Source organism: Salmo salar, chromosome 25 (assembly GCF_965601325.2).
Source record: "Salmo salar chromosome 25, fSalSal1, whole genome shotgun sequence".
Classification (NCBI taxonomy): Eukaryota; Metazoa; Chordata; class Actinopteri; order Salmoniformes; family Salmonidae; genus Salmo; species Salmo salar.
In genome coordinates this window covers 22082100-22109310 of record NC_138315.1, presented here as the reverse complement: position 1 = coordinate 22109310, position 27211 = coordinate 22082100, and the positions used below count along the sequence as shown (strand labels likewise).

Sequence of the window (27211 nt, the reverse complement as noted above, 5' to 3'; positions counted from 1 at the left end):
TGTAGGTGGATATCTAGTGTAAAAATGAACATGCTGTAGGTGGATATCTAGTGTAGAAATGGAACATGCTGTAGGTGGATATCTAGTGTATACCTGGAACATGCTGTAGGTGGATATCTAGTGTAGAAATGGAACATGCTGTAGGTGGATATCTAGTGTAGAAATGGAACATGCTGTAGGTGGATATCTAGTGTAGAAATGGAACATGCTGTAGGTGGATATCTAATGTAGAAATGGAACATGCTGTAGGTGGATATCTAATGTAGAAATGGAACATGCTGTAGGTGGATATCTAGTGTAGAAATGGAACATGCTGTAGGTGGATATCTAGTGTATAAATGAACATGCTGTAGGTGGATATCTAATGTAGAAATGGAACATGCTGTAGTTGGATATCTAATGTAGAAATGGAACATGCTGTAGGTGGATATATAGTGTATAAATTAACATGCTGTAGGTGGATAACTATGTATAACTGGAACATGCTGTAGGTGGATATCTAGTGTATAACTGGAACATGCTGTAGGTGGATATCTAGTGTATAACTGGAACATGCTGTAGGTGGATATCTAATGTAGAAATGGAACATGCTGTAGGTGGATATCTAATGTAGAAATGGAACATGCTGTAGGTGGATATCTAGTGTATAACTGGAACATGCTGTAGGTGGATATCTAATGTAGAAATGAACATGCTGTAGGTGGATATCTAGTGTAGAAATGGAACATGCTGTAGGTGGATATCTAGTGTATAAATGGAACATGCTGTAGGTGGATATCTAATGTAGAAATGTAACATGCTGTAGGTGGATATCTAGTGTATAAATGAACATGCTGTAGGTGGATGTCTAATGTAGAAATGAACATGCTGTAGGTGGATATCTAATGTAGAAATGGAACATGCTGTAGGTGGATATCTAGTGTATAAATGGAACATGCTGTAGGTGGATATCTAGTGTATAACTGGAACATGCTGTAGGTGGATATCTAGTGTATAACTGGAACATGCTGTAGGTGGATATCTACTGTATAACTGGAACATGCTGTAGGTGGATATCTAATGTAGAAATGAAGATGCTGTAGGTGGATATCTAGTGTAGAAATGGAACATACTGTAGGTGGATATCTAGTGTATAAATGGAACATGCTGTAGGTGGATATCTAACGTAGAAATGGAACATGCTGTAGGTGGATATCTAGTGTATAAATGGAACATGCTGTAGGTGGATATCTAACGTAGAAATGGAACATGCTGTAGGTGGATATCTAGTGTAGAAATGAACATGCTGTAGGTGGATATCTAATGTAGAAATGGAACATGCTGTAGGTGGATATCTAGTGTATAACTGGAACATGCTGTAGGTGGATATCTAGTGTAGAAATGGAACATGCTGTAGGTGGATATCTAGTGTATACCTGGAACATGTTGTAGGTGGATATCTAGTGTAGAAATGAACATGCTGTAGGTGGATATCTAGTGTATAAATGGAACATGCTGTAGGTGGATATCTAATGTAGAAATGTAACATGCTGTAGGTGGATATCTAGTGTATAAATGAACATGCTGTAGGTGGATGTCTAATGTAGAAATGAACATGCTGTAGGTGGATATCTAATGTAGAAATGGAACATGCTGTAGGTGGATATCTAGTGTATAAATGGAACATGCTGTAGGTGGATATCTAGTGTATAACTGGAACATGCTGTAGGTGGATATCTAGTGTATAACTGGAACATGCTGTAGGTGGATATCTACTGTATAACTGGAACATGCTGTAGGTGGATATCTAATGTAGAAATGAAGATGCTGTAGGTGGATATCTAGTGTAGAAATGGAACATACTGTAGGTGGATATCTAGTGTATAAATGGAACATGCTGTAGGTGGATATCTAACGTAGAAATGGAACATGCTGTAGGTGGATATCTAGTGTATAAATGGAACATGCTGTAGGTGGATATCTAACGTAGAAATGGAACATGCTGTAGGTGGATATCTAGTGTAGAAATGAACATGCTGTAGGTGGATATCTAATGTAGAAATGGAACATGCTGTAGGTGGATATCTAGTGTATAACTGGAACATGCTGTAGGTGGATATCTAGTGTAGAAATGGAACATGCTGTAGGTGGATATCTAGTGTATACCTGGAACATGTTGTAGGTGGATATCTAGTGTAGAAATGAACATGCTGTAGGTGGATATCTAGTGTAGAAATGGAACATGCTGTAGGTGGATATCTAGTGTATAAATGAACATGCTGTAGGTGGATATCTAGTGTATAAATGGAACATGCTGTAGGTGGATATCTAGTGTAGAAATGAACATGCTGTAGGTGGATATCTAGTGTAGAAATGGAACATGCTGTAGGTGGATATCTAATGTAGAAATGAACATGCTGTAGATTGATATCTAGTGTAGAAATGGAACATGCTGTAGGTGGATATCTAATGTAGAAATGAACATGCTGTAGGTGGATATCCAGTGTAGAAATGAACATGCTGTAGGTGGATATCTAGTGTAGAAATGTAACATGCTGTAGGTGGATATCTAATGTAGAAATGAACATGCTGTAGGTGGATATCTAGTGTATAAATGGAACATGCTGTAGGTGGATATCCAGTGTAGAAATGGAACATGCTGTAGGTGGATATCTAGTGTAGAAATGGAACATGCTGTAGGTGGATATCTAGTGTAGAAATGGAACATGCTGTAGGTGGATATCTAGTGTAGAAATGGAACATGCTGTAAGTGGATATCTAGTGTAGAAATGGAACATGCTGTAGGTGGATATCTAATGTATAAATGAACATGCTGTAGGTGGATATCTAATGTAGAAATGAACATGCTGTAGGTGGATATCTAATGTAGAAATGGAACATGCTGTAGGTGGATATCCAGTGTAGAAATGGAACATGCTGTAGGTGGATATCTAGTGTAGAAATGGAACATGCTGTAGGTGGATATCTAGTGTAGAAATGGAACATGCTGTAGGTGGATATCTAGTGTAGAAATGGAACATGCTGTAGGTGGATATCTAGTGTAGAAATGGAACATGCTGTAGGTGGATATCTAGTGTATAAATGAACATGCTGTATGTGGATATCTAATGTAGAAATGGAACATGCTGTAGGTGGATATCTAATGTAGAAATGGAACATGCTGTAGGTGGATATATAGTGTATAAATTAACATGCTGTAGGTGGATATCGTGTGTATAACTGGAACATGCTGTAGGTGGATATCTAGTGTATAACTGGAACATGCTGTAGGTGGATATCTAGTGTATAACTGGAACATGCTGTAGGTGGATATCTAGTGTATAACTGGAACATGCTGTAGGTGGATATCTAATGTAGAAATGGAACATGCTGTAGGTGGATATCTAGTGTAGAAATGAACATGCTGTAGGTGGATATCTAATGTATAAATTAACATGCTGTAGATGCATATTTAAGGTAGAAATGGATCATGCTGTAGGTGGATATCTAGTGTAAAAATGAACATGCTGTAGGTGGATATCTAGTGTAGAAATGGAACATGCTGTAGGTGGATATCTAGTGTATACCTGGAACATGCTGTAGGTGGATATCTAGTGTATACCTGGAACATGCTGTAGGTGGATATCTAGTGTAGAAATGGAACATGCTGTAGGTGGATATCTAGTGTAGAAATGGAACATGCTGTAGGTGGATATCTAGTGTAGAAATGGAACATGCTGTAGGTGGATATCTAGTGTAGAAATGGAACATGCTGTAGGTGGATATCTAATGTAGAAATGAACATGCTGTAGATTGATATCTAGTGTAGAAATGGAACATGCTGTAGGTGGATATCTAATGTAGAAATGAACATGCTGTAGGTGGATATCCAGTGTAGAAATGAACATGCTGTAGGTGGATATCTAGTGTAGAAATGTAACATGCTGTAGGTGGATATCTAATGTAGAAATGAACATGCTGTAGGTGGATATCTAGTGTATAAATGGAACATGCTGTAGGTGGATATCCAGTGTAGAAATGGAACATGCTGTAGGTGGATATCTAGTGTAGAAATGGAACATGCTGTAGGTGGATATCTAGTGTAGAAATGGAACATGCTGTAGGTGGATATCTAGTGTAGAAATGGAACATGCTGTAAGTGGATATCTAGTGTAGAAATGGAACATGCTGTAGGTGGATATCTAATGTATAAATGAACATGCTGTAGGTGGATATCTAATGTAGAAATGAACATGCTGTAGGTGGATATCTAATGTAGAAATGGAACATGCTGTAGGTGGATATCCAGTGTAGAAATGGAACATGCTGTAGGTGGATATCTAGTGTAGAAATGGAACATGCTGTAGGTGGATATCTAGTGTAGAAATGGAACATGCTGTAGGTGGATATCTAGTGTAGAAATGGAACATGCTGTAGGTGGATATCTAGTGTAGAAATGGAACATGCTGTAGGTGGATATCTAGTGTATAAATGAACATGCTGTATGTGGATATCTAATGTAGAAATGGAACATGCTGTAGGTGGATATCTAATGTAGAAATGGAACATGCTGTAGGTGGATATATAGTGTATAAATTAACATGCTGTAGGTGGATATCGTGTGTATAACTGGAACATGCTGTAGGTGGATATCTAGTGTATAACTGGAACATGCTGTAGGTGGATATCTAGTGTATAACTGGAACATGCTGTAGGTGGATATCTAGTGTATAACTGGAACATGCTGTAGGTGGATATCTAATGTAGAAATGGAACATGCTGTAGGTGGATATCTAGTGTAGAAATGAACATGCTGTAGGTGGATATCTAATGTATAAATTAACATGCTGTAGATGCATATTTAAGGTAGAAATGGATCATGCTGTAGGTGGATATCTAGTGTAAAAATGAACATGCTGTAGGTGGATATCTAGTGTAGAAATGGAACATGCTGTAGGTGGATATCTAGTGTATACCTGGAACATGCTGTAGGTGGATATCTAGTGTAGAAATGGAACATGCTGTAGGTGGATATCTAGTGTAGAAATGGAACATGCTGTAGGTGGATATCTAGTGTAGAAATGGAACATGCTGTAGGTGGATATCTAGTGTAGAAATGGAACATGCTGTAGGTGGATATCTAATGTAGAAATGGAACATGCTGTAGGTGGATATCTAGTGTAGAAATGGAACATGCTGTAGGTGGATATCTAGTGTATAAATGAACATGCTGTAGGTGGATATCTAATGTAGAAATGGAACATGCTGTAGGTGGATATCTAATGTAGAAATGGAACATGCTGTAGGTGGATATATAGTGTATAAATTAACATGCTGTAGGTGGATAACTAGTGTATAACTGGAACATGCTGTAGGTGGATATCTAGTGTATAACTGGAACATGCTGTAGGTGGATATCTAGTGTATAACTGGAACATGCTGTAGGTGGATATCTAATGTAGAAATGGAACATGCTGTAGGTGGATATCTAATGTAGAAATGGAACATGCTGTAGGTGGATATCTAGTGTATAAATGGAACATGCTGTAGGTGGATATCTAATGTAGAAATGGAACCTGCTGTAGGTGGATATCTAATGTAGAAATGAACATGCTGTAGGTGGATATCTAATGTAGAAATGAACATGCTGTAGGTGGATATCTAATGTAGAAATGAACATGCTGTAGGTGGATATCTAATGTAGAAATGGAACATGCTGTAGGTAGATATCTAGTGTAGAAATGAACATGCTGTAGGTGGATATCTAGTGTAGAAATGAACATGCTGTAGGTGGATATCTAATGTAGAAATGAAGATGCTATCTAGTGTATAACTGGAACATGCTGTAGGTGGATATCTAGTGTATAACTGGAACATGCTGTAGGTGGATATCTAATGTAGAAATGAAGATGCTATCTAGTGTATAACTGGAACATGCTGTAGGTGGATATCTAGTGTAGAAATGGAACATGCTGTAGGTGGATATCTAGTGTATAAATGAACATGCTGTAGGTGGATATCTAGTGTATAAATGGAACATGCTGTAGGTGGATATCTAGTGTAGAAATGAACATGCTGTAGGTGGATATCTAGTGTAGAAATGGAACATGCTGTAGGTGGATATCTAATGTAGAAATGAACATGCTGTAGGTGGATATCTAGTGTAGAAATGGAACATGCTGTAGGTGGATATCTAGTGTAGAAATGGAACATGCTGTAGGTGGATATCTAGTGTAGAAATGGAACATGCTGTAGGTGGATATCTAGTGTAGAAATGGAACATGCTGTAGGTGGATATCTAGTGTATAAATGAACATGCTGTATGTGGATATCTAATGTAGAAATGGAACATGCTGTAGGTGGATATCTAATGTAGAAATGGAACATGCTGTAGGTGGATATATAGTGTATAAATTAACATGCTGTAGGTGGATATCGTGTGTATAAATGGAACATGCTGTAGGTGGATATCTAGTGTATAACTGGAACATGCTGTAGGTGGATATCTAGTGTATAACTGGAACATGCTGTAGGTGGATATCTAGTGTATAACTGGAACATGCTGTAGGTGGATATCTAATGTAGAAATGGAACATGCTGTAGGTGGATATCTAGTGTAGAAATGAACATGCTGTAGGTGGATATCTAGTGTAAAAAATGAACATGCTGTAGGTGGATATCTAGTGTAGAAATGGAACATGCTGTAGGTGGATATCTAGTGTATACCTGGAACATGCTGTAGGTGGATATCTAGTGTAGAAATGGAACATGCTGTAGGTGGATATCTAGTGTAGAAATGGAACATGCTGTAGGTGGATATCTAGTGTAGAAATGGAACATGCTGTAGGTGGATATCTAGTGTAGAAATGGAACATGCTGTAGGTGGATATCTAATGTAGAAATGGAACATGCTGTAGGTGGATATCTAGTGTAGAAATGGAACATGCTGTAGGTGGATATCTAGTGTATAAATGAACATGCTGTAGGTGGATATCTAATGTAGAAATGGAACATGCTGTAGGTGGATATCTAATGTAGAAATGGAACATGCTGTAGGTGGATATATAGTGTATAAATTAACATGCTGTAGGTGGATAACTATGTATAACTGGAACATGCTGTAGGTGGATATCTAGTGTATAACTGGAACATGCTGTAGGTGGATATCTAGTGTATAACTGGAACATGCTGTAGGTGGATATCTAATGTAGAAATGGAACATGCTGTAGGTGGATATCTAATGTAGAAATGGAACATGCTGTAGGTGGATATATAGTGTATAAATGGAACATGCTGTAGGTGGATATCTAATGTAGAAATGCAACCTGCTGTAGGTGGATATCTAATGTAGAAATGAACATGCTGTAGGTGGATATCTAATGTAGAAATGAACATGCTGTAGGTGGATATCTAATGTAGAAATGAACATGCTGTAGGTGGATATCTAATGTAGAAATGGAACATGCTGTAGGTAGATATCTAGTGTAGAAATGAACATGCTGTAGGTGGATATCTAGTGTAGAAATGAACATGCTGTAGGTGGATATCTAATGTAGAAATGAAGATGCTATCTAGTGTATAACTGGAACATGCTGTAGGTGGATATCTAGTGTATAACTGGAACATGCTGTAGGTGGATATCTAATGTAGAAATGAAGATGCTATCTAGTGTATAACTGGAACATGCTGTAGGTGGATATCTAGTGTAGAAATGGAACATGCTGTAGGTGGATATCTAGTGTATAAATGAACATGCTGTAGGTGGATATCTAGTGTATAAATGGAACATGCTGTAGGTGGATATCTAGTGTAGAAATGAACATGCTGTAGGTGGATATCTAGTGTAGAAATGGAACATGCTGTAGGTGGATATCTAATGTAGAAATGAACATGCTGTAGGTGGATATCTAGTGTAGAAATGGAACATGCTGTAGGTGGATATCTAGTGTAGAAATGGAACATGCTGTAGGTGGATATCTAGTGTAGAAATGGAACATGCTGTAGGTGGATATCTAGTGTAGAAATGGAACATGCTGTAGGTGGATATCTAGTGTATAAATGAACATGCTGTATGTGGATATCTAATGTAGAAATGGAACATGCTGTAGGTGGATATCTAATGTAGAAATGGAACATGCTGTAGGTGGATATATAGTGTATAAATTAACATGCTGTAGGTGGATATCGTGTGTATAAATGGAACATGCTGTAGGTGGATATCTAGTGTATAACTGGAACATGCTGTAGGTGGATATCTAGTGTATAACTGGAACATGCTGTAGGTGGATATCTAGTGTATAACTGGAACATGCTGTAGGTGGATATCTAATGTAGAAATGGAACATGCTGTAGGTGGATATCTAGTGTAGAAATGAACATGCTGTAGGTGGATATCTAGTGTAAAAATGAACATGCTGTAGGTGGATATCTAGTGTAGAAATGGAACATGCTGTAGGTGGATATCTAGTGTATACCTGGAACATGCTGTAGGTGGATATCTAGTGTAGAAATGGAACATGCTGTAGGTGGATATCTAGTGTAGAAATGGAACATGCTGTAGGTGGATATCTAGTGTAGAAATGGAACATGCTGTAGGTGGATATCTAGTGTAGAAATGGAACATGCTGTAGGTGGATATCTAATGTAGAAATGGAACATGCTGTAGGTGGATATCTAGTGTAGAAATGGAACATGCTGTAGGTGGATATCTAGTGTATAAATGAACATGCTGTAGGTGGATATCTAATGTAGAAATGGAACATGCTGTAGTTGGATATCTAATGTAGAAATGGAACATGCTGTAGGTGGATATATAGTGTATAAATTAACATGCTGTAGGTGGATAACTATGTATAACTGGAACATGCTGTAGGTGGATATCTAGTGTATAACTGGAACATGCTGTAGGTGGATATCTAGTGTATAACTGGAACATGCTGTAGGTGGATATCTAATGTAGAAATGGAACATGCTGTAGGTGGATATCTAATGTAGAAATGGAACATGCTGTAGGTGGATATCTAGTGTATAAATGGAACATGCTGTAGGTGGATATCTAATGTAGAAATGCAACCTGCTGTAGGTGGATATCTAATGTAGAAATGAACATGCTGTAGGTGGATATCTAATGTAGAAATGAACATGCTGTAGGTGGATATCTAATGTAGAAATGAACATGCTGTAGGTGGATATCTAATGTAGAAATGGAACATGCTGTAGGTAGATATCTAGTGTAGAAATGAACATGCTGTAGGTGGATATCTAGTGTAGAAATGAACATGCTGTAGGTGGATATCTAATGTATAAATTAACATGCTGTAGATGCATATCTAAGGTAGAAATGGATCATGCTGTAGGTGGATATCTAGTGTAGAAATGAACATGCTGTAGGTGGATATCTAGTGTAGAAATGGAACATGCTGTAGGTGGATATCTAGTGTATACCTGGAACATGCTGTAGGTGGATATCTAGTGTATAACTGGAACATGCTGTAGGTGGATATCTAGTGTATAAATGGAATATGCTGTAGGTGGATATCTAGTGTAGCAATGAACATGCTGTAGGTGGATATCTAGTGTAGAAATGGAACATGCTGTAGGTGGATATCTAATGTAGAAATGAACATGCTGTAGGTGGATATCTAGTGTAGAAATGGAACATGCTGTAGGTGGATCTCTAACGTATAAATGAACATGCTGTAGGTGGATATCTAATGTAGAAATGGAACATGCTGTAGGTGGATATCCAATGTAGAAATGAACATGCTGTAGGTGGATTTCTAGTGTAGAAATGGAACATGCTGTAGGTGGATATCTAGTGTAGAAATGGAACATGCTGTAGGTGGATATCTAGTGTAGAAATGGAACATGCTGTAGGTGGATATCTAATGTAGAAATGAACATGCTGTAGGTGGAAATCTAATGTAGAAATGAACATGCTGTAGGTGGATATCTAGTGTAGAAATGGAACATGCTGTAGGTGGATATCTAGTGTATAACTGGAACATGCTGTAGGTGGATATCTAATGTAGAAATGGAACATGCTGTAGGTTGATATCCAATGTAGAAATGAACATGCTGTAGGTGGATTTCTAATGTAGAAATGAACATGCTGTAGGTGGATATCTAATGTAGAAATGGAACATGCTGTAGGTGGATATCTAGTGTAGAAATGGAACATGCTGTAGGTGGATATCTAGTGTATAAATGAACATGCTGTAGGTGGATATCTAATGTAGAAATGAACATGCTGTAGGTGGATATCTAGTGTAGAAATGGAACATGCTGTAGGTGGATATCTAGTGTAGAAATGGAACATTCTGTAGGTGGATATCTAGTGTATAAATGAACATGCTGTAGGTGGATATCTAATGTAGAAATGGAACATTCTGTAGGTGGATATCTAGTGTATAAATGAACATGCTGTAGGTGGATATCCAGTGTAGAAATGGAACATGCTGTAGGTGGATATCTAGTGTATAAATGAACATGCTGTAGGTGGATATCTAATGTAGAAATGAACATGCTGTAGGTGGATATCTAATGTAGAAATGGAACATGCTGTAGGTGGATATCTAGTGTAGAAATGGAACATGCTGTAGGTGGATATCTAGTGTAGAAATGGAACATGCTGTAGGTGGATATCTAGTGTAGAAATGGAACATGCTGTAGGTGGATATCTAATGTAGAAATGAACATGCTGTAGGTGGAAATCTAATGTAGAAATGAACATGCTGTAGGTGGATATCTAGTGTAGAAATGGAACATGCTGTAGGTGGATATCTAGTGTATAACTGGAACATGCTGTAGGTGGATATCTAGTGTATAAATGGAACATGCTGTAGGTGGATATCTAGTGTATAAATGGAACATGCTGTAGGTGGATATCTAGTGTATAACTGGAACATGCTGTAGGTGGATATCTAGTGTATAAATGGAACATGCTGTAGGTGGATATCTAGTGTATAAATGGAACATGCTGTAGGTGGATATCTAGTGTTTAACTGGAACATGCTGCAGGTGGATATTATTATTTGACCATGCTGGTCATCTTTGAACATTTGAACATCTTGGCCATGTTCTGTTATAATCTCTACCCGGCACAGCCAGAAGAGGACTGGCCACCCCTCATAGCCTGGTTCCTCTCTAGGTTTCATCCTAGGTTTTGGCCTTTCTAGGGAGTTTTTCCTACCCACCGTGCTTCTACACCTGCATTGCTTGCTGTTTGGGGTTTTAGGCTGGGTTTCTGTACAGCACTTTGAGATATCAGCTGATGTAAGAAGGGCTTTCTAAATACATTTGATTGATTGATTTGATTGATATCTAATGTACAAATGGAACATGCTGTAGGTGGATATCTAACCTTTGCAAGCGTTACATACTGTACTTAGTACCATGATGGGTGTATAGATTGAGTCTATTGCAGTGTAGTCACACCTGGGGTTTCTACTTCCTACCCATCACACCTCTCAGTAGGAGTCCACACAAAACCCTGAGTAGAACACAATGCCTCAATGTACCTCAGAGAGAAACACTGAGGATTCATACCCCTTGACTTGTTCCACATTGTTGTGGTACAGCCTGAATTAAAGCATTTTCTCACCCATCTACACACAACACCCCACAACGACAAAGTGAAAACTTGTTTTAGGACATTTTTGCTAATTCATTGAAAATGAAATACAGAAATATGTCATTTACATAAGTATTAACACCCCTGAGTCAATATTTTGTAGAGGCACTTTTGGCAGTGATTACAGCTGAGAGTCTTTCTGAGTACTGTAAGTCTCTAAGAGCTCTCCACACCTGGATTGTACAACATTTGCCCAATATTATTTAAAAAATTCTTCAATTCTGTCAAATTGGTTGTTGATCATTGCTAGAGAACCATTGTCAGGTTTTGCCATAGATTTTCAAGTAGATTTAAGTCAAAACTGTAACTTGGCCACTCAGGAACATTCACTGTCTTGTTGGTAAGCAACTCCAGTGTAGATTTGACCATGTGTTTTAGGTTATTGTCCTGCTGAAAGGTGAATTCATCTCCCAGTGTCTGGTGGAAAGCAGACTGAACCAGGTTTTCCTCTAGGATTTTGCCTGTGCTTAGCTCCTTTCCATATATTTTCTATCCTGAAAAACTCCCCTGTACTTAACAATTACAAGCATACACATAACATGATGCAGCCACCACTATGCATAAACATATGAAGAGTGGTACTCAGTAATGTGTTGCCCCAAACATAACACTTTGAATTCAGGACAAAACATTTGTTGCAGTATGACTTGTTGCAAACAGGATGCATGTTATATTTTTATTCTGTACAGGCTTCCTTCTTTTCACTTTGTCAATTAGGTTAGTATTGTGGAGTAACTACAATGTTGTTGATCCCTCCTCAGACTTCTCCTTTCACAGCCATTAAACTCTGTAACTGTTTTAAAGTCCCCATTGGCCTCATGGTGAAATCCCAGAGAGGTTTTCTTCCTCTCCGGCAACTGAGTTAGGAAGGATGCCTGTATCTTTGTAGTGACTGGGTGTATTGATACACCAACCAAAGTGTAATTAATAACTTCACCATGCTCAAAGGGATATTCAATGTGTGATATTTTTTTAACTCATTGACCAATAGGTGCCATTCTTTGTGAGGAATTGGGAAAACCTCCCTGGTCTTTGTGGTTGAATCTGTGTTTAAAATTCACTGCTTGAAAGAGAGACTTTACAAATAATTGTATGTGTGGGGTACAGAGATGAGGTAGTCATACAAAAATCATGTTAAACACTATTATTGCACACAGAATGAGCACATGCAAGCTAATTTTTACTCCTAAACTTATTTAGTATTGCCATAACAAAGTGGTTGAATAACTCAAGACATTTCATTTCATATTTGCTTAATTTTGAAAAATGTTGAAAAACAGTCTTCCACTTTGACATTATGGGGTATTGTGTGTAGGCCAGTGACAAAAAAAAAAATCTTAATTTAATCAATTTTAAGTTCAGGCTGTAACACAACAAAATGTACTTTCTGAATGTACTGTATAGACAGTAAATCTCAAGGACTGCGATCGACCTAACATTAAAGTAAGCTGATACATGCCACTGGTCATTTTTGCAAGGATGGGTGAATATATTTTGGGATATTCTCCGGACAAACAAAAGCAGGAGAGGAGGTGGAGATGGAGTCAGATAGCAGCTGGAAATACACAGACCTAAATAAAGCCAATCAGAGGTATGTGTGTGTGAGCACACGGCTCCATAGCTAATCTGTTTGAATCAACGCTCAGGCCCTGGTTTTGAAGCATGCTGTGAAGCCAGTACAGCTACCTGTGTGTGTGTGTGTGTGTGTGTGTGTGTGTGTGTGTGTGTGTGTGTGTGTGTGTGTGTGTGTGTGTGTGTGTGGGATGTCTAGACTCTCCTGCAGTCAGTTTGGCATGCATGGAAGGGTAGGCCAGGGGCACGAGGTAGAGTAGTATGCTAAGCCATATAACCAGGGTGACTTTCATATCTGTTCCAAGATGGAAATTACCTGAAATTAAATTAAGTACATTTGTGGAAAAATAATGAGCAATAAAATGTTATAACAATTAATTCACCTCAAATTTGATCCCATGCATTGATTGGAACGGATGGAATTGACTTACCAATGACATCCTGTCTTTTTCAGTCATTAGACATTATTGAATATTGTAGCTCAGTAATTCATCCATTCTGTGGAGTATTAAAATCCGACTGCCCTTTCTAAACCTGTTCTTCTCATCTATCTCCTGCTCCCTTTGTATCCGTCCATCCTCCCTCTCCCCTCCTTCTCTCCAGGTGCGTCTGAGGTTCAAGGAGATCCAGCGCAGCAAAGAGAAGCTGACGTCTCACGTGACACGCGAGGAGTTCCAGGAGGCCTTCTGCGAACTCTGCACGCGCCCAGATGTCTATTTCCTATTGGTCCAGCTCTCTAAGGACCGCGAGTGTCTGGACGCCCAGGACCTTCGTCTCTTTCTGGAGACGGAGCAGGGCCTGTCCCTGGCCACAGCTGAGGGCTGTTTGGAGCTGGTCCTACGCTTTGAGCCCTCCAGACCAGGCCGAGAGAGAGGCTTGCTGGGGCTTGACGGCTTCGCCCGTTACCTGCAGTCTCCAGAGTGCCAGCTGTTTGACGTGGAGCACCAGGGAGTGTGTCAGGATATGAGCTTGCCCCTGTCCCACTACTACATCAGTGCGTCCTATCGGTCCTATCTCCTGGATGACCAGGTTCATGGGAGGGCTGATCTAGGGGGTTTGACCAGGGCTCTTCAGGCCGGGTGTCGTTGCCTGGAGCTGGGGGTGACAGACGGCCCAGAGGGGGAGCCTCTCCTGGGGGTAGACTATGGTCCTGATGCCCACCGCCACCACCACCATCACCACCACGCCCCTGTCACCATTCGCAGTGCCCTGGAGGTGGTGAATAAGTATGCCTTCCTGACCTCGCCCTACCCGCTGCTGCTCTACCTGTGCCAGCGCTGTTCCCCCTCCCAGCAGCGTACCTTGGCCCAGCACCTGAGGAAGGTGTTCTCTACACGTCTCTACACCCCTGAGGCCCTGCCGGTCAGCCCGGTGGGGCGAGCCACCACCCTGCCCTCCCCAGAGCAGCTGAAGGGCCGGGTGCTGCTGGTGGGGAAGAAGCTACCCCCTGAAGAGGAGGGGTCCGAGGGAGAGGTATCAGAGGAGGACGAGGAGATCGGGGGAGGCGGACCCTTGGCTGGCCGGCGAATGACCATCCCCGGAGAGGAGGAACTGGGCGTGGTTTTAGTAGTGCCCCCGCCCCCTCAGCCCAGGAGACTCCGCCTCCAACGCGAGCTCTCAGATCTGGTGAGCGTGGCTAGAACCGGAAGCCGTAGCTTCTACAACCACCGAGAAACAAGGAAACAAGGACAGCAGCACTCCCCACCCAGCACCCCCTCAACGCCGGGCACGCCCTTACTCCCTGATTCGGCCTATTGGACTCTGTGCTCCCTGGGGGAGGGAGAAGCGGGCCGGCTGGCCAGTGAGAGCCCAGAGGACCTAGTAGGCTTCACCAAGCGTACCCTGACCCGTGTCCGGCCCAGCTCCGTCCGCCTGGACTCCTCCAACCCCAACCCCCAGGGGTACTGGAAGGGCGGGGTCCAGCTGGTGGCCCTCAACCAGCAGACCCCCGGGGCCATGCTGGACCTCCACAGAGGACGCTTCATCCAGAACGGGGGCTGTGGCTTCGTGCTGCGCCCGGGGGTCATGAGAGACGAGGTTTCCTACTTCAGTGCCGTGACCCAGGGGTGTGTGCCCGGCGTGCCCCCTCAGACCCTTAGGGTGAAGGTGATCAGCGCCCACAACCTGCCCAAGCCACAGGGCGCTGGGGCCAAAGGAGAGGTTATAGATCCCTATGTGGTTCTGGAGCTGCATGGGGTACCAGCGGACTGCGCTGAGCAACGGACCCGGACCGCCGCACAGAACCAGGATGGCCCACTGTTTGATGAGACCTTTGAGTTTCAGGTAAGAGTTCAGTAATTTATTCTTATTTTTATTTTACCTTTATTTAACCAGGTAGGCCAGTTGAGAACAAGTTCTCATTTACAACTGCGACCTGGCCAAGATAAAGCAAAGCAGTGTGACAAAAACAACAACACAGAGTTACACATGGGATTAACATGTGTAACCTACAGATACATGTGAAAGTACAGCAGGGTTCATCAACATAACCTCAGACTAAGAGCACGGTCGCCCCACAAGCTGAGTGTTCATACACGTTAACATCTAATGGCAAAACAGGAGGTAAAAACTCTCTGAAATGACATCATTACAATCAGAAACTGAGAGTCATTCCAACCAGTTTTGCCTGCTAAGTCTAGACAGACTATGGTCTATGTTGTCCCTGTACTGATAATAATGACGAAAACATCAGTTTTATAAGGATACTCAACAATAAGTGCTATTTGTATAGAGTCCTTCCAGCTCCCAAGGACAGTTAACTACAGTATTCATTCCCATAGCGACAGACAGACAGAGCCATTGTGATTCCCCTGAGCCGGTTGTGGAAGATTTAGTTATGACGACAGATGGCCAGGGCTTATAAAACATGATGTGAAACACGGGAACGGAGAGGGAACAGTTGGAGAGTTGCCTTAGTGTTGTTGACCAGTGGTGTGGCATGCTAGGCTAGTTTGTAGTGCAGAGTATAACAATACTTCTTTCTTCTATCCACTGTCTTATGTTAGGAGAATTACTGTCTCAAATGAACAAAGACTGAAAAGAAAATATAAACTACAAAGTTTCGTATATTTTTTTTACAAGTAAGAAAGAAACTAAAGCCAGTGGTTGAGCTCTGTTTTGCTCATTAGTCCTGTGGCCTGTAACCTAAGGCTTGGTGGGGGACTAGAGGGTAATGTGGCGTGACTCCACACACACAAACACAGCTATGTCTTACTATACTTGTGAGGACTTTTTGGGAACCAACAATTGATTCGCATTCAAAATCATATTTTCCCTAACCCTTAGCCCAAACCTAACCATAACCCCTAACCCTTAACTCCTAACCCTCACCACTAACCCTTAATCCTAATTCTAACCTTAACCCAAACCCCTAAGCCTAAAATAGCCTTTTTACAAGTGAGGACAGCCAAAATGTCCTCTCTTCTCTGAAATTTTGTTGGTTTACACACACAGATGAATCTGACCATGTGCGGGTAGATACAGTGCCTTCGGAAAGTATTCAGACCACTTGACTTTTTCCACATTTTGTTACGTTACAGCCGTATTCTAAAAATGTATTAAATAGTTTTTTCCCCCTCATCAATCTACACACAATACCCATAATGACAAATCAAAAACTGTTTTTTTTTAAATGTTTGTAATTTATTAAAAACAAAAAACTGAAATATCACATTTACATAAGTATTCAGACCCTTTACTCACTACTTTGTTGAAGATCCTTTGGCAGCGATTACAGCATTGAGTCTTCTTGGTTATGTCGTTACAAGCTTGGCACATCTGTATTTGGGGAGTTTCTCCCCTTCTTCTCTGTAAATCCTCTCAAGCTCAGTCAGGTTGGATGGGGAGTGTTGCTGCATGGCTATTTTCATCTCCAGAGATGTTCGATAGGGTTCAAGTCCGGGGTCTGGCTGGGCGACTCAATGACATTCAGAGACTTGTCCTGAAGCCACTCCTGTGTTGTCTTGGCTGTGTGCTTAGGGTTGTTGTCCTGTTGGAAGGTGAACTTTCGCCCCAGTGTGAGGTCCTGAGTGCTCTGGAGCAGGTTTTTATCTAGGATTTCTGTACTTTGCTTCGTTCACCTTTGCCTCGATCCTGACTAGACTCCCAGTTCCTACCGCTGAAAAACATCCCCACAGTATGATGCTGCCACTGCCATGCTTCACTGTAGGGATGGTGCCAGGTTCAATCTTGGTTTCATCAGACCAGAGAATCTTGTTTCTCATGGTCTGAGAGTCTTTAGGTGTCTTTTTTGCAAACTCCAAGCGGGCTTTCATGTGCCTTTTACTGAGGAGTGGCTTCCGTCTGGCCACTCTATCATAAAGGGCTGATTGGTAGAGTGCTGCGGAGATGGTTGTCTTTCTGGAACGTTCTCCCATCTCCACAGAGGAACTCTAGAGCTCTGTCAGAGTGACCATCAGGTTCTTGGTCACCTCCCTGACCATGGCACTTCTCCCTTGATTGTGGAGTTTGGCCGGGGAGCCAGCTCTATGATGAGTCTTGGTGGTTCCAAACATCTTCCATTTAAGAATGATGGAGGCCCCTGTGTTCTTGGGGACCTTCAATGCTGCAGATATTTTTTTGGTACCCTTCCCCAGATTTGTGCCTCAACACAATCTTGTCTCGGCGCTCTACGGACAATTTCTTCGACATCATGGCTTGGTTTTTGCTCTGACATGCAATGTCAACTGTGGGACATTATATAGACAGGTGTGTGTGTGTGTGTTTTCCCAAATCATGTCCAATCAATTCAATTGACCTCAAGTGGACTCCAATCAAGTTGTAGAAACATCTCAAGGATGATCAATGGAAACAGGATGCACCTGAGCTCAATTTCGAGTCTCATAGCAAAGGGACTGAATATTTATTTTCTATTTTTAATAGATTTGCAAAAAATTCTAAAAGGCTGTTTTCGCTTTCTCATTATTGGGTATTGTGTGTAGATTGCTGAGGGAAACAATGCAGAGACACAAGGGGTCCTTTTTGGAAACACATAGCATTCATTTTGGGATGAGGCTGAGATAGAAAGAGTTGTCTCTGTTGCTGTTCAGACTGACCTCTTCATTCATGAAGCATGATGCCCCATTTCCCACCCATTGTCCACGCTCCACCACAGCAGACAGTCATGATAGGATGCAGGCTACGTGTGTGTGCTTGCGTGTGTGTGTGTGTGTGTGTGTGTGTGTGTGTGTGTGTGTGTGTGTGTGTGTGTGGTGTGTGGTGTGTGTGTATGTGTGTATGTGTATGAATGCCTGTGTGTTTGTTTGTGTGTGTGTAGCAGTGCTGGAGGGTTCTATCTACCGGAGTGGACTTAGTTATGAGTAGAGCCTAAAGTTCACCTACACCTCTCTCTCTCTCTTTCTCTCTCTCTCTCTCTCTCTCTCACACACACACACAATTCTCTCTCTCTCTCACACACATAATTCTCTCTCTTTCGCTCTCCTCCCCTCCCCTCCCCCCACACACTTTCACCCTCTTTCTCTTTCTCTCACACACATTTCACCCTCTTTCTCTCTCTCTCTCTCTCTCTTTCTCTCTCTCTCACACAGTTCACCCTCTGGGTCTCTCTGTCACCCACTCAGAGCCTTTGGCTGCCTAAACTTCTGTCTGTGCTCACTTAGACAGACATGTTCTCTAGTTCTTCATCCATTAACTGCAGCCCTATTAGATGGATAGTGCTCCATGCTAAAACATTACAATCTAGACTAGCACAGACCCAGCCAAGGGTCTCTGAGTGCAAACCTTCACCCTGTCTATAATCTACAATCTCCCCCGGTCTAGAATCCATTTCCTCTCCCCATCAGTTCTGTTTATAGGTAGTCAACAAGTGGGCAGTACCATGTGGGGGATGGAGGGAGGAGCATGTTCACAACATACTGCACACTGTCTTCAACTCAAAGACTCAAGTACAGGAAATAACAGACATATTAAAATGAAACCAATGTGAAAGAATTCAGTCATGCACACACATCTGGAAGAAGACCCACAGACTGGGGGAGAGCTGGCAAGTAAGCATTTGATTGTACTGGTACGTTACGTTGTATCCTGTATAGAGGTCACCCGATTATGGTTTTTCAACGCCGATACCGATTATTGGAGGACCAAAAAAAATCCGCTGCCGATTAATCGGCCGATTTCTTTTTATTTATTTATTTGTAATAATGCCAATTACAACAATACTGAATGAACACTTATTTTAACTTAATATAATACATCAATAAAATCTATTTAGCCTCAAATAAATAATGAAACATGTTCAATTTGATTTAAATAATGCAAAAACAAAGTGTTGGAGAAGAAAGTAAAAGTGCAATATGTGCCATGTAAAAAAGCTATTTGTATTTCATATACCTTTGACTATTGGATGTTCTTATAGGCACTTTAGTATTGCCAGTGTAACAGTATCACTTCCGTCCCTCTCCTTGCTCCTACCTGGGCTCGAACCAGGAACACATCGACAACAGCCACCCTCGAAGCAGCGTTACCCATGCAGAGCAAGGGAAACAACTACTCCAAATCTCAGAGCGAGTGACGTTTGAAACGCTATTAGCGCGCACCCGCTAACTAGCTAGCCATTTCACATCGGTTACACCAGCCTAATCTTGGGAGTTGACAGGCTTGAAGTCATAAACAGCGCAATGCATTGTGAAGGGCTGCTGGCAAATGCACAAAAGTGCTGTATGAATGAATGCTTACGAGCCTGCTGGTGCCTACCACCACTCAGTCAGACTGCTCTATCAAATCATAGACTTAATTATAACATAATAACACACAGAAATACGAGCCTTTGGTCATTAATATGGTCAAATCCGGAAACTACCATCTCGAAAACAAAACGTTTTTCCTGTCAGTGAAATACGGAACCGTTCCGTATTTTATCTAACGGGTGGCATCCCTAAGTCTAAATATTCCTGTTACCTTGCACAACCTTCAATGTTATGTCATAATTACGTAAAATTCTGCCAAATTAGTTCGCAACGAGCCAGGCAGCCCAAACTGTTGCATATACCCTGACTCGGCGTGCAATGAACGCAAAATGACACAATTTCACCTGGTTAATATTGCCTGCTAACCTGGATTTCTTTTAGCTAAATATGCAGGTTTAAAAAGATATACTTCTGTGTATTGATTTTAAGAAAGGCATTGATGTTTATGGTTAAGTACAGTCGTGCAACGATTGTGCTTTTTTCGCAAATGCACTTTTGTTAAATCATCCCCCGTTTGGCGAAGTCGGCTGTCTTTGTTAGGAAGAAATAGTCTTCACAGTTCACAACGAGCCAGGCGGCCCAAACTGCTGCATATACCCTGACTCTGTTTGCAAGAGAAGTGACACATTTTCCCTAGTTAAAAGAAATTCATGTTAGCAGGCAATATTAACTAAATATGCAGGTTTAAAAATATATACACTAGTGTATTGATTTTAAGAAAGGCATTGATGTTTATGGTTGGAGCAACGTGTACCTAAGCGATTATATGCAATGCAGGACAGGCTAGATAAACTAGTAATATCATCAACCATGTGTAGTTAACTAGTGATTATGATTGATTGATTGTTTTTTATAAGATAAGTTTAATGCTAGCTAGCAACTTACCTTGGCTTCTTACTGCATTCGCGTAACAGGCAGGCTCCTCGTGGAGTGCAATGTAAAGCAGGTGGTTAGAGCGTTGGACTAGTTAACCGTAAGATTGCAAGATTGAATCCCCAAGCTGACAAGGTAAAAATCTGTCGTTCTGCCCCTGAACAAGGCAGTTAACCCACCGTTCCTAGGCCGTCATTGAAAATAAGAATGTGTTCTTAACTGACTTGCCTAGTTAAATAAAGGTAAAAAAAAGAAACGGTGTCCAAAAATACAGATTTCCGATTGTTATGAAAACTTGAAATCGGCCCTAATTAATCGGCCATTCCGATTAATCGGTTGACCTTTAATCCTGTATTTGGATTTTATCTCAAAATGATACTCATGTCAAAGAATACACTCATACTCACACATTCTAATACACGCACACTCATACATCCGTCCTCAGGAATTAATGCCTTTAGCTGGTTGAGATTGTTTGCTTCCTGTCACTAAGAGCCTGAAGACCTAATATGGTTATAACTCACAGCACAGGAAGGAACACACACAGTCTTGTATTTCTAACCAATTTAGGACTCCTCACAAATACATACCTTTTGAGGACCATGCTTTCCAGACATCATAGAAGCACAGAAATTACACTCACGAGTTAGAAAAAAAATCTATTATGAGGAAATCACCTAAAGTTGCTGACTTCTTGAAAAAAGTTCAATCATATTCAATCAATCCCTATCCCAGTCTGCTGTCCCCACATGCTTCAAGAGGGCCACCATTGTTCCTGTTCCCAAGAAAGCTAAGGTAACTGAGCTAAATGACTATCGCCCCGTAGCACTCACTTCCGTCATCATGAAGTGCTTTGAGAGACTAGTCAAGGACCATATCACCTCCACCCTACCTGACACCCTAGACCCACTCCAATTTGCTTACTGCCCCAATAGGTCCACAGACAACGCAATCGCAATCACACTGCCCTAACCCATCTGGACAAGAGGATTACCTATGTAAGAATGCTGTTCATCAATTACAGCTCAGCATTTAACACCATAGTACCCTCCAAACTCGTCATTAAGCTCGAGACCCACCGCCCAGTGCAACTGGGTCCTGGACTTTCTGACGGACCGCCTCCAGGTGGTAAGGGTAGGAAACATCTCCACCCCGCTGATCCTCATATGTATATAGTGTACTCTATACCATCTACTGCATCTTGCCTATGCCGTTCGGCCATCGCTCATCCATATATTTATATGTACATATTCTTAATCATTCCTTTACACTTGTGTGTATAAGGTAGTTGATGTGAAATTGTTAGATTACTTGTTAGATATTACTGCACGGTCCGAACTAGAAGCACAAGCATTTCGCTACACTCACATTAACATCTACTAACCATGTGTATGTGACCAATAACATTTTATTTTATTTGACTACAGAGTGAAAATGCACTGACTGAAGGCAGCAGGAAACATGCTTACCGTGTGAGTCTCTCTTTTGCCCCAGCTTTCCCTTGGTCATTGGCTGTTTGGCCCGAACCAATGACATCTCTCCTGGAAAACATCAGTGGAAAACATGTCATTTTCAAACAGGATATTGTAATTAAGAATAGGTCCATGTGTATGTAGGGTATAGACATACCTGTCAGATTTTCTTCATAGAAATTGCCTTCCTCTGATGATCCTGATGGCCCTGGGACATAACCATCTTCACTGTTGTCAAAACTGGTTATTGAGTCATCAGTCTTGTATCCAAGCATCGCTTTGGTCAACTGTATTGCAGGAAAAAAGTATATTGGATAACTAGACAGATAACACAAAGTATTTGTACACTGGCACATTTTGATTAGTTATGGCTCTGTGCTCCTCTACTTTATATTTTGTTATAATACAATTAATATGGGATGAAAGCGCAGACTTGCATGTCTTTGATTTACAAAACTGATTCACAAGAACTTACAGTATGTGCTGGTGTTGAATGACACTAACTTACGTATACGCTGTCTGTTCTGATCAACGGCAGTGCATCATCCAACACATTAACTATCGACCCAGAGGTACTGGCAGCCTCGGTGTCTGACATCTAAGGATACAATAAAATGAAATGATTCATGCAAATTAGGCAATTGAATATGATTCAACCATCCCCAGTATCCTCATTCTAAACTTCTGACAAACCTGAGCTTCGGGATTTATAATTTCCTTTTCAAATTATGTTTCTTTTAGAGTTTCCATGCGTCTTCTTAGCCTCTGCAGTGCCTTTGTAAAGGAAGACAAATTACAAAAAGAATGGTTGAGACTTAAAAGAATGACAAGATTGCTCGGCACACAACAAAGGGGATGGGCTGGGGGACACCAATGACAATTATCATTGACTGATATAGGTCCTACAAACATCTATTACAATTTCATTTTTTAAGACGACTTTCAAGGTAAAAAAGCAAGTTTAAGCATAACATAAGCACATTATGCAAGTTCCTGGATGCAACTAAAGCTGATCTGCTTTTATGGATGGACTAAACGAGAAACAGTATGAGTGATATGGCTAAAGCAAGGCATGTGAATTGGCACAGTCCTACCAAATTTTACACTTTCCACAATCCTTATTCCTGTTGTGGTGTTTCACTCTTTTACGTGCAAAGCCAAAATAACTAGCAACTTATTTCTCTTTGGGTAAGAAAGGGTGATAAAAAACTGCTAAAACTTAAATAAAATCATTTAATGAGGGGATTTATTTCAATATTTCAGCACACATGCATGCTTATGACATGACAAAACAGATGAAAATGAACTGGCTTTTGTAGTTAGCTTGAAAGCCAATTAAAGTTACACTAGCAATATTATTTTCCAATGAACGTAACATTGGGTTAACCACAAACATGTATTCTGAATCAAAGACATGTTTACCATTTATGCTAAACTAGCATACTAACCGCTAGCTATTACGCTAACCGCTAGCTAGCACGCTAATCATTAGCAAGCAGTAAATAAGTATAAGGTAAAAACATGCAAAGTAACAATTGCACATTAATGAATTGTTTGGATAAGCCTACCAATTTCAATCTCATGAAGCAGTATATCTGACACAATGCGGTTTTCGGATATTGTCAATGCATGTTGGATTCCACCAAAAGACATACGTGAGCTAACATTAATTACAAATAAAGACAACGGGAACATGCATTGCTTACCAATACAACAAATACAATTTCAGCTAAAATATTGGTTAACAGTTTAGTTAATAGCTTACCTTCTTGCATGAATGCGAACGTCTGCAACCTTCCTCCTTTTCCTTAAAAAACATGTTGCACAGCTACTTTAGTTGTGATCATGCTCAAGGCAGAGACAGGCTTGCCAGGTCAATTTCAAATTTCTAAGAGGTCCACTCAAACCCCGCCTCAGCAGATTACAGGGAAATTAATGGATTTTTTTAAAATACCATGTTGATAACATTGCAATATAGAAGTAGTATAAAAACTTGCACCCAGCGACCAAAACTTTTCACCTGCAGCAAAGTTTTAAAAGTACCTCAATAAAAGACAAAAGAGCATACATGGCAACCCTGGCAGAGATTTGTCACTGCAGCATGGGGGAGGGGGAACTGTGTTGACCTGCAAAACCTTTGGTAGTTTGGTACTTTTGTGCACTCTGCAGTGGGGGAAGGGCAGGTTCTTGAGCGGAAATTATGGAGAGTAGACATGCATAACAATAATTCCATCAGCCCAGATTTCTGAATATGTGTGCAATGTTATTACTGTTAGCTACATTTCCTTAGACATTTTGGGTTTGTAGCTTACACAATCAGTATCAGTGAGGTGTTAAGTGCAGCTACTTGAATGGTCTGTACATGAGAGATGGAGTGGTGGATATTGACATTTTTCACTGGGAAGACTTGCTGACACAAAAGTAGCTTATGGCAGGTTAAGATTCTAACTAGCAACCTAACTCCTCAGCAATCAGTTTCACTACCAACTCACAGATCAAAAAGCCTAGCAATATTAACAGCCATCTCTCACTATAGGCACTCAGTTAATCTCACAATCTCTCTTTTTCTCTCATAACAGGCCTTTTTTAAAATCCATTTTGCATTTACCCTCCACTAGACCCCTGGTTTCACTATGTGGAATAAAATGTAATGATCATAAGTGATTTCAGGTTTGTACTGCTGTGAAGACGCAGGCCTTTACATCAGCATTGATGTCTTCGCAAAAAGTCTCAAGAAAACTCATAATAAACTTGGGTAGCTGATGGGTAGCTGATGTTCATATCTTAAAGGACAAGTCCCTATAAGCTTTTGTCAGGAATCAGGACTAGGTTAATAAAGCCAACGCAACTGCATGTTTTACAAATGGTAGGCTATCTTATGGTAGGCATAGTTATAAAATGACATTATAGGCCGACACTGTACACTATAGGCCTATTTCTTTGCCGGATTGGAGAAGGTCTGCAATTGTCTTGCCTAGTGCGGCACAATGGCCGAAACATGGCCTGGTCATGGATGAAAAGCACCTTTTCAAACTGGGGTAGAAGTGAGGGAACATAAGGCGGACCCCAGGATTTCAGCTTCCTGTGTTAGCTGTTGTAATCCTCTTGCTGCGTTTATTTGTAGATAGAGAGAGAGGGAGTTGTGGGGAGGGAGGTATAATCAAAATGTCTGCTTAATGCTTTTGAGGGAGCAGCAGAAAAGTGTATCCAAGCTGGTGTACCCCTTGCTAGAATTGTTAGTTGTAGCAGTAGTAGTAGCCATGTAATGGCAGCAGTGTTGTAGTCGAGTCACTAAAGCATACGTCCGAGTCAATTCACAAGACCCTATCGCTAACTCTGAGTTGAGTCAAAGTCACCAATGTTTGAGTCAAGAGTCGAGTCACAAGTCCCTATGGCTGAAATCAGAGTCCCAGTGTTCGGTCCAAGAGTTCAAGTCTAAGACAATGGGTCCATATTAACTTAATATTAATATTAAGTTATTAACCCAGTCAGATAGTGGCAGGAGGAATTTGATCAATCATTTTTTATATCCCCTTTCTTTCTGTGCCAACAAATGTTTATATGCTACAGGTAAACCAGATTGTCAGCTAGCTAGCCAGCTAATTAGTTAACATGATTGAACATGGTGTGGCTGCACAGCTTCTCAATATTTGATGTAGTCTAAACAGAAACTGAAAGACACAGACAGACAGATACACTTCTATAAACTATACTGATGTCAGATATTAGAGGCTAATGTTCACATTCTGTGGAGGTCAACTGCTCCTAGATCTGTGAAAAGGTCTACAGCAACAACAACACATTTTATGTTTGTGTTAGAGAGCAAATAACAGGCCTATCTGAATTTAACTTAATCATTTGAAATCACATATTTTAATGTTAAGCTTTGATATGTAACATTAAATGTTTTTCAGTGCATAGTAGTCTACAAGAGTCTGTGGTACATTTTCATATTAGTGGTACAGTTGAGTGAGAATTTGAGCTAGCAGTTGGAATTTTGATACATTGTATGACACACCCAGCCAATCATTGAGCAGCCTCCCATCCCCTTCTCTGCCCCCCCCCCCCCCACCACACACACCAAGTCATATATATTAAGGCCAAATATAAGTCTTAATGAAGAAACTGCTATAGACAATACTGAAGTAAGATATTAGTGGCTGATGTTAACATTATGTGGAAATCTGTGACTTTATAAGTGCCTAAAGCCAGCTCTAATATACAGTACCAGTCAAAAGTTTGGACACACCTACTCATTCAAGGGTTTTTCTTTATTTTTACTATTTTCTACATTGTAGAATAATAGTGAAAACACCAAAACTGAGAATAATACATATGGAATCATATTGTAACCAAAAAAGTGTTAAACAACTCAAACTACCACTGTTCAAAAAAATAAAGGGAACACTTAAACAACACAATGTAACTCCAACTCAATCACACTTCTGTGAAATCAAACTGTCCACTTATGAAGCAACACTGATTGACAATAAATTTCACATGCTGTTGTGCAAATGGAATAGACAACAGGTGGAAATTATAGGCAATTAGCAAGACACCCCCAATAAAGGAGTGGTTCTGCAGGTGGGGACCACAGACCACTTCTCAGTTCCTATGCTTCCTGGCTGATGTTTTGGTCACTTTTGAATGCTGGCGGTGCTTTCACTCTAGTGGTAGCATGAGACGGAGTCTACAACCCACACAAGTGGCTCAGGTAGTGCAGCTCATCCAGGATGGCACATCAATGCGAGCTGTGGCAAGAAGGGTTGCTGTGTCTGTCAGCGTAGTGTCCAGAGCATGGAGGCGCTACCAGGAGACAGGCCAGTACATCAGGAGACGTGGAGGAGGCCGTAGGAGGGCAACAACCTAGCAGCAGGACCGGTACCTCCGCCTTTGTGCAAGGAGGAGCAGGAGAAGCACTGCCAGAGCCCTGCAAAATGACCTCCAGCAGGCCACAAATGTGCATGTGTCTGCTCAAA

At 41.0% G+C, this 27211-nt stretch overlaps 1 protein-coding gene across 1 annotated transcript in view; it reads left to right on the top strand.

The window, feature by feature from the left end:
• LOC106586343 (inactive phospholipase C-like protein 1) overlaps positions 1-27211 on the top strand; it is a 142833-nt gene that overhangs the window by 95691 nt on the left and 19931 nt on the right. The window contains exon 5 of the mRNA XM_014173528.3: positions 13787-15466. Within this exon, the coding sequence (XP_014029003.3) occupies positions 13787-15466 (1680 nt within the window). The remainder of the gene's footprint in view (positions 1-13786; positions 15467-27211) is intronic.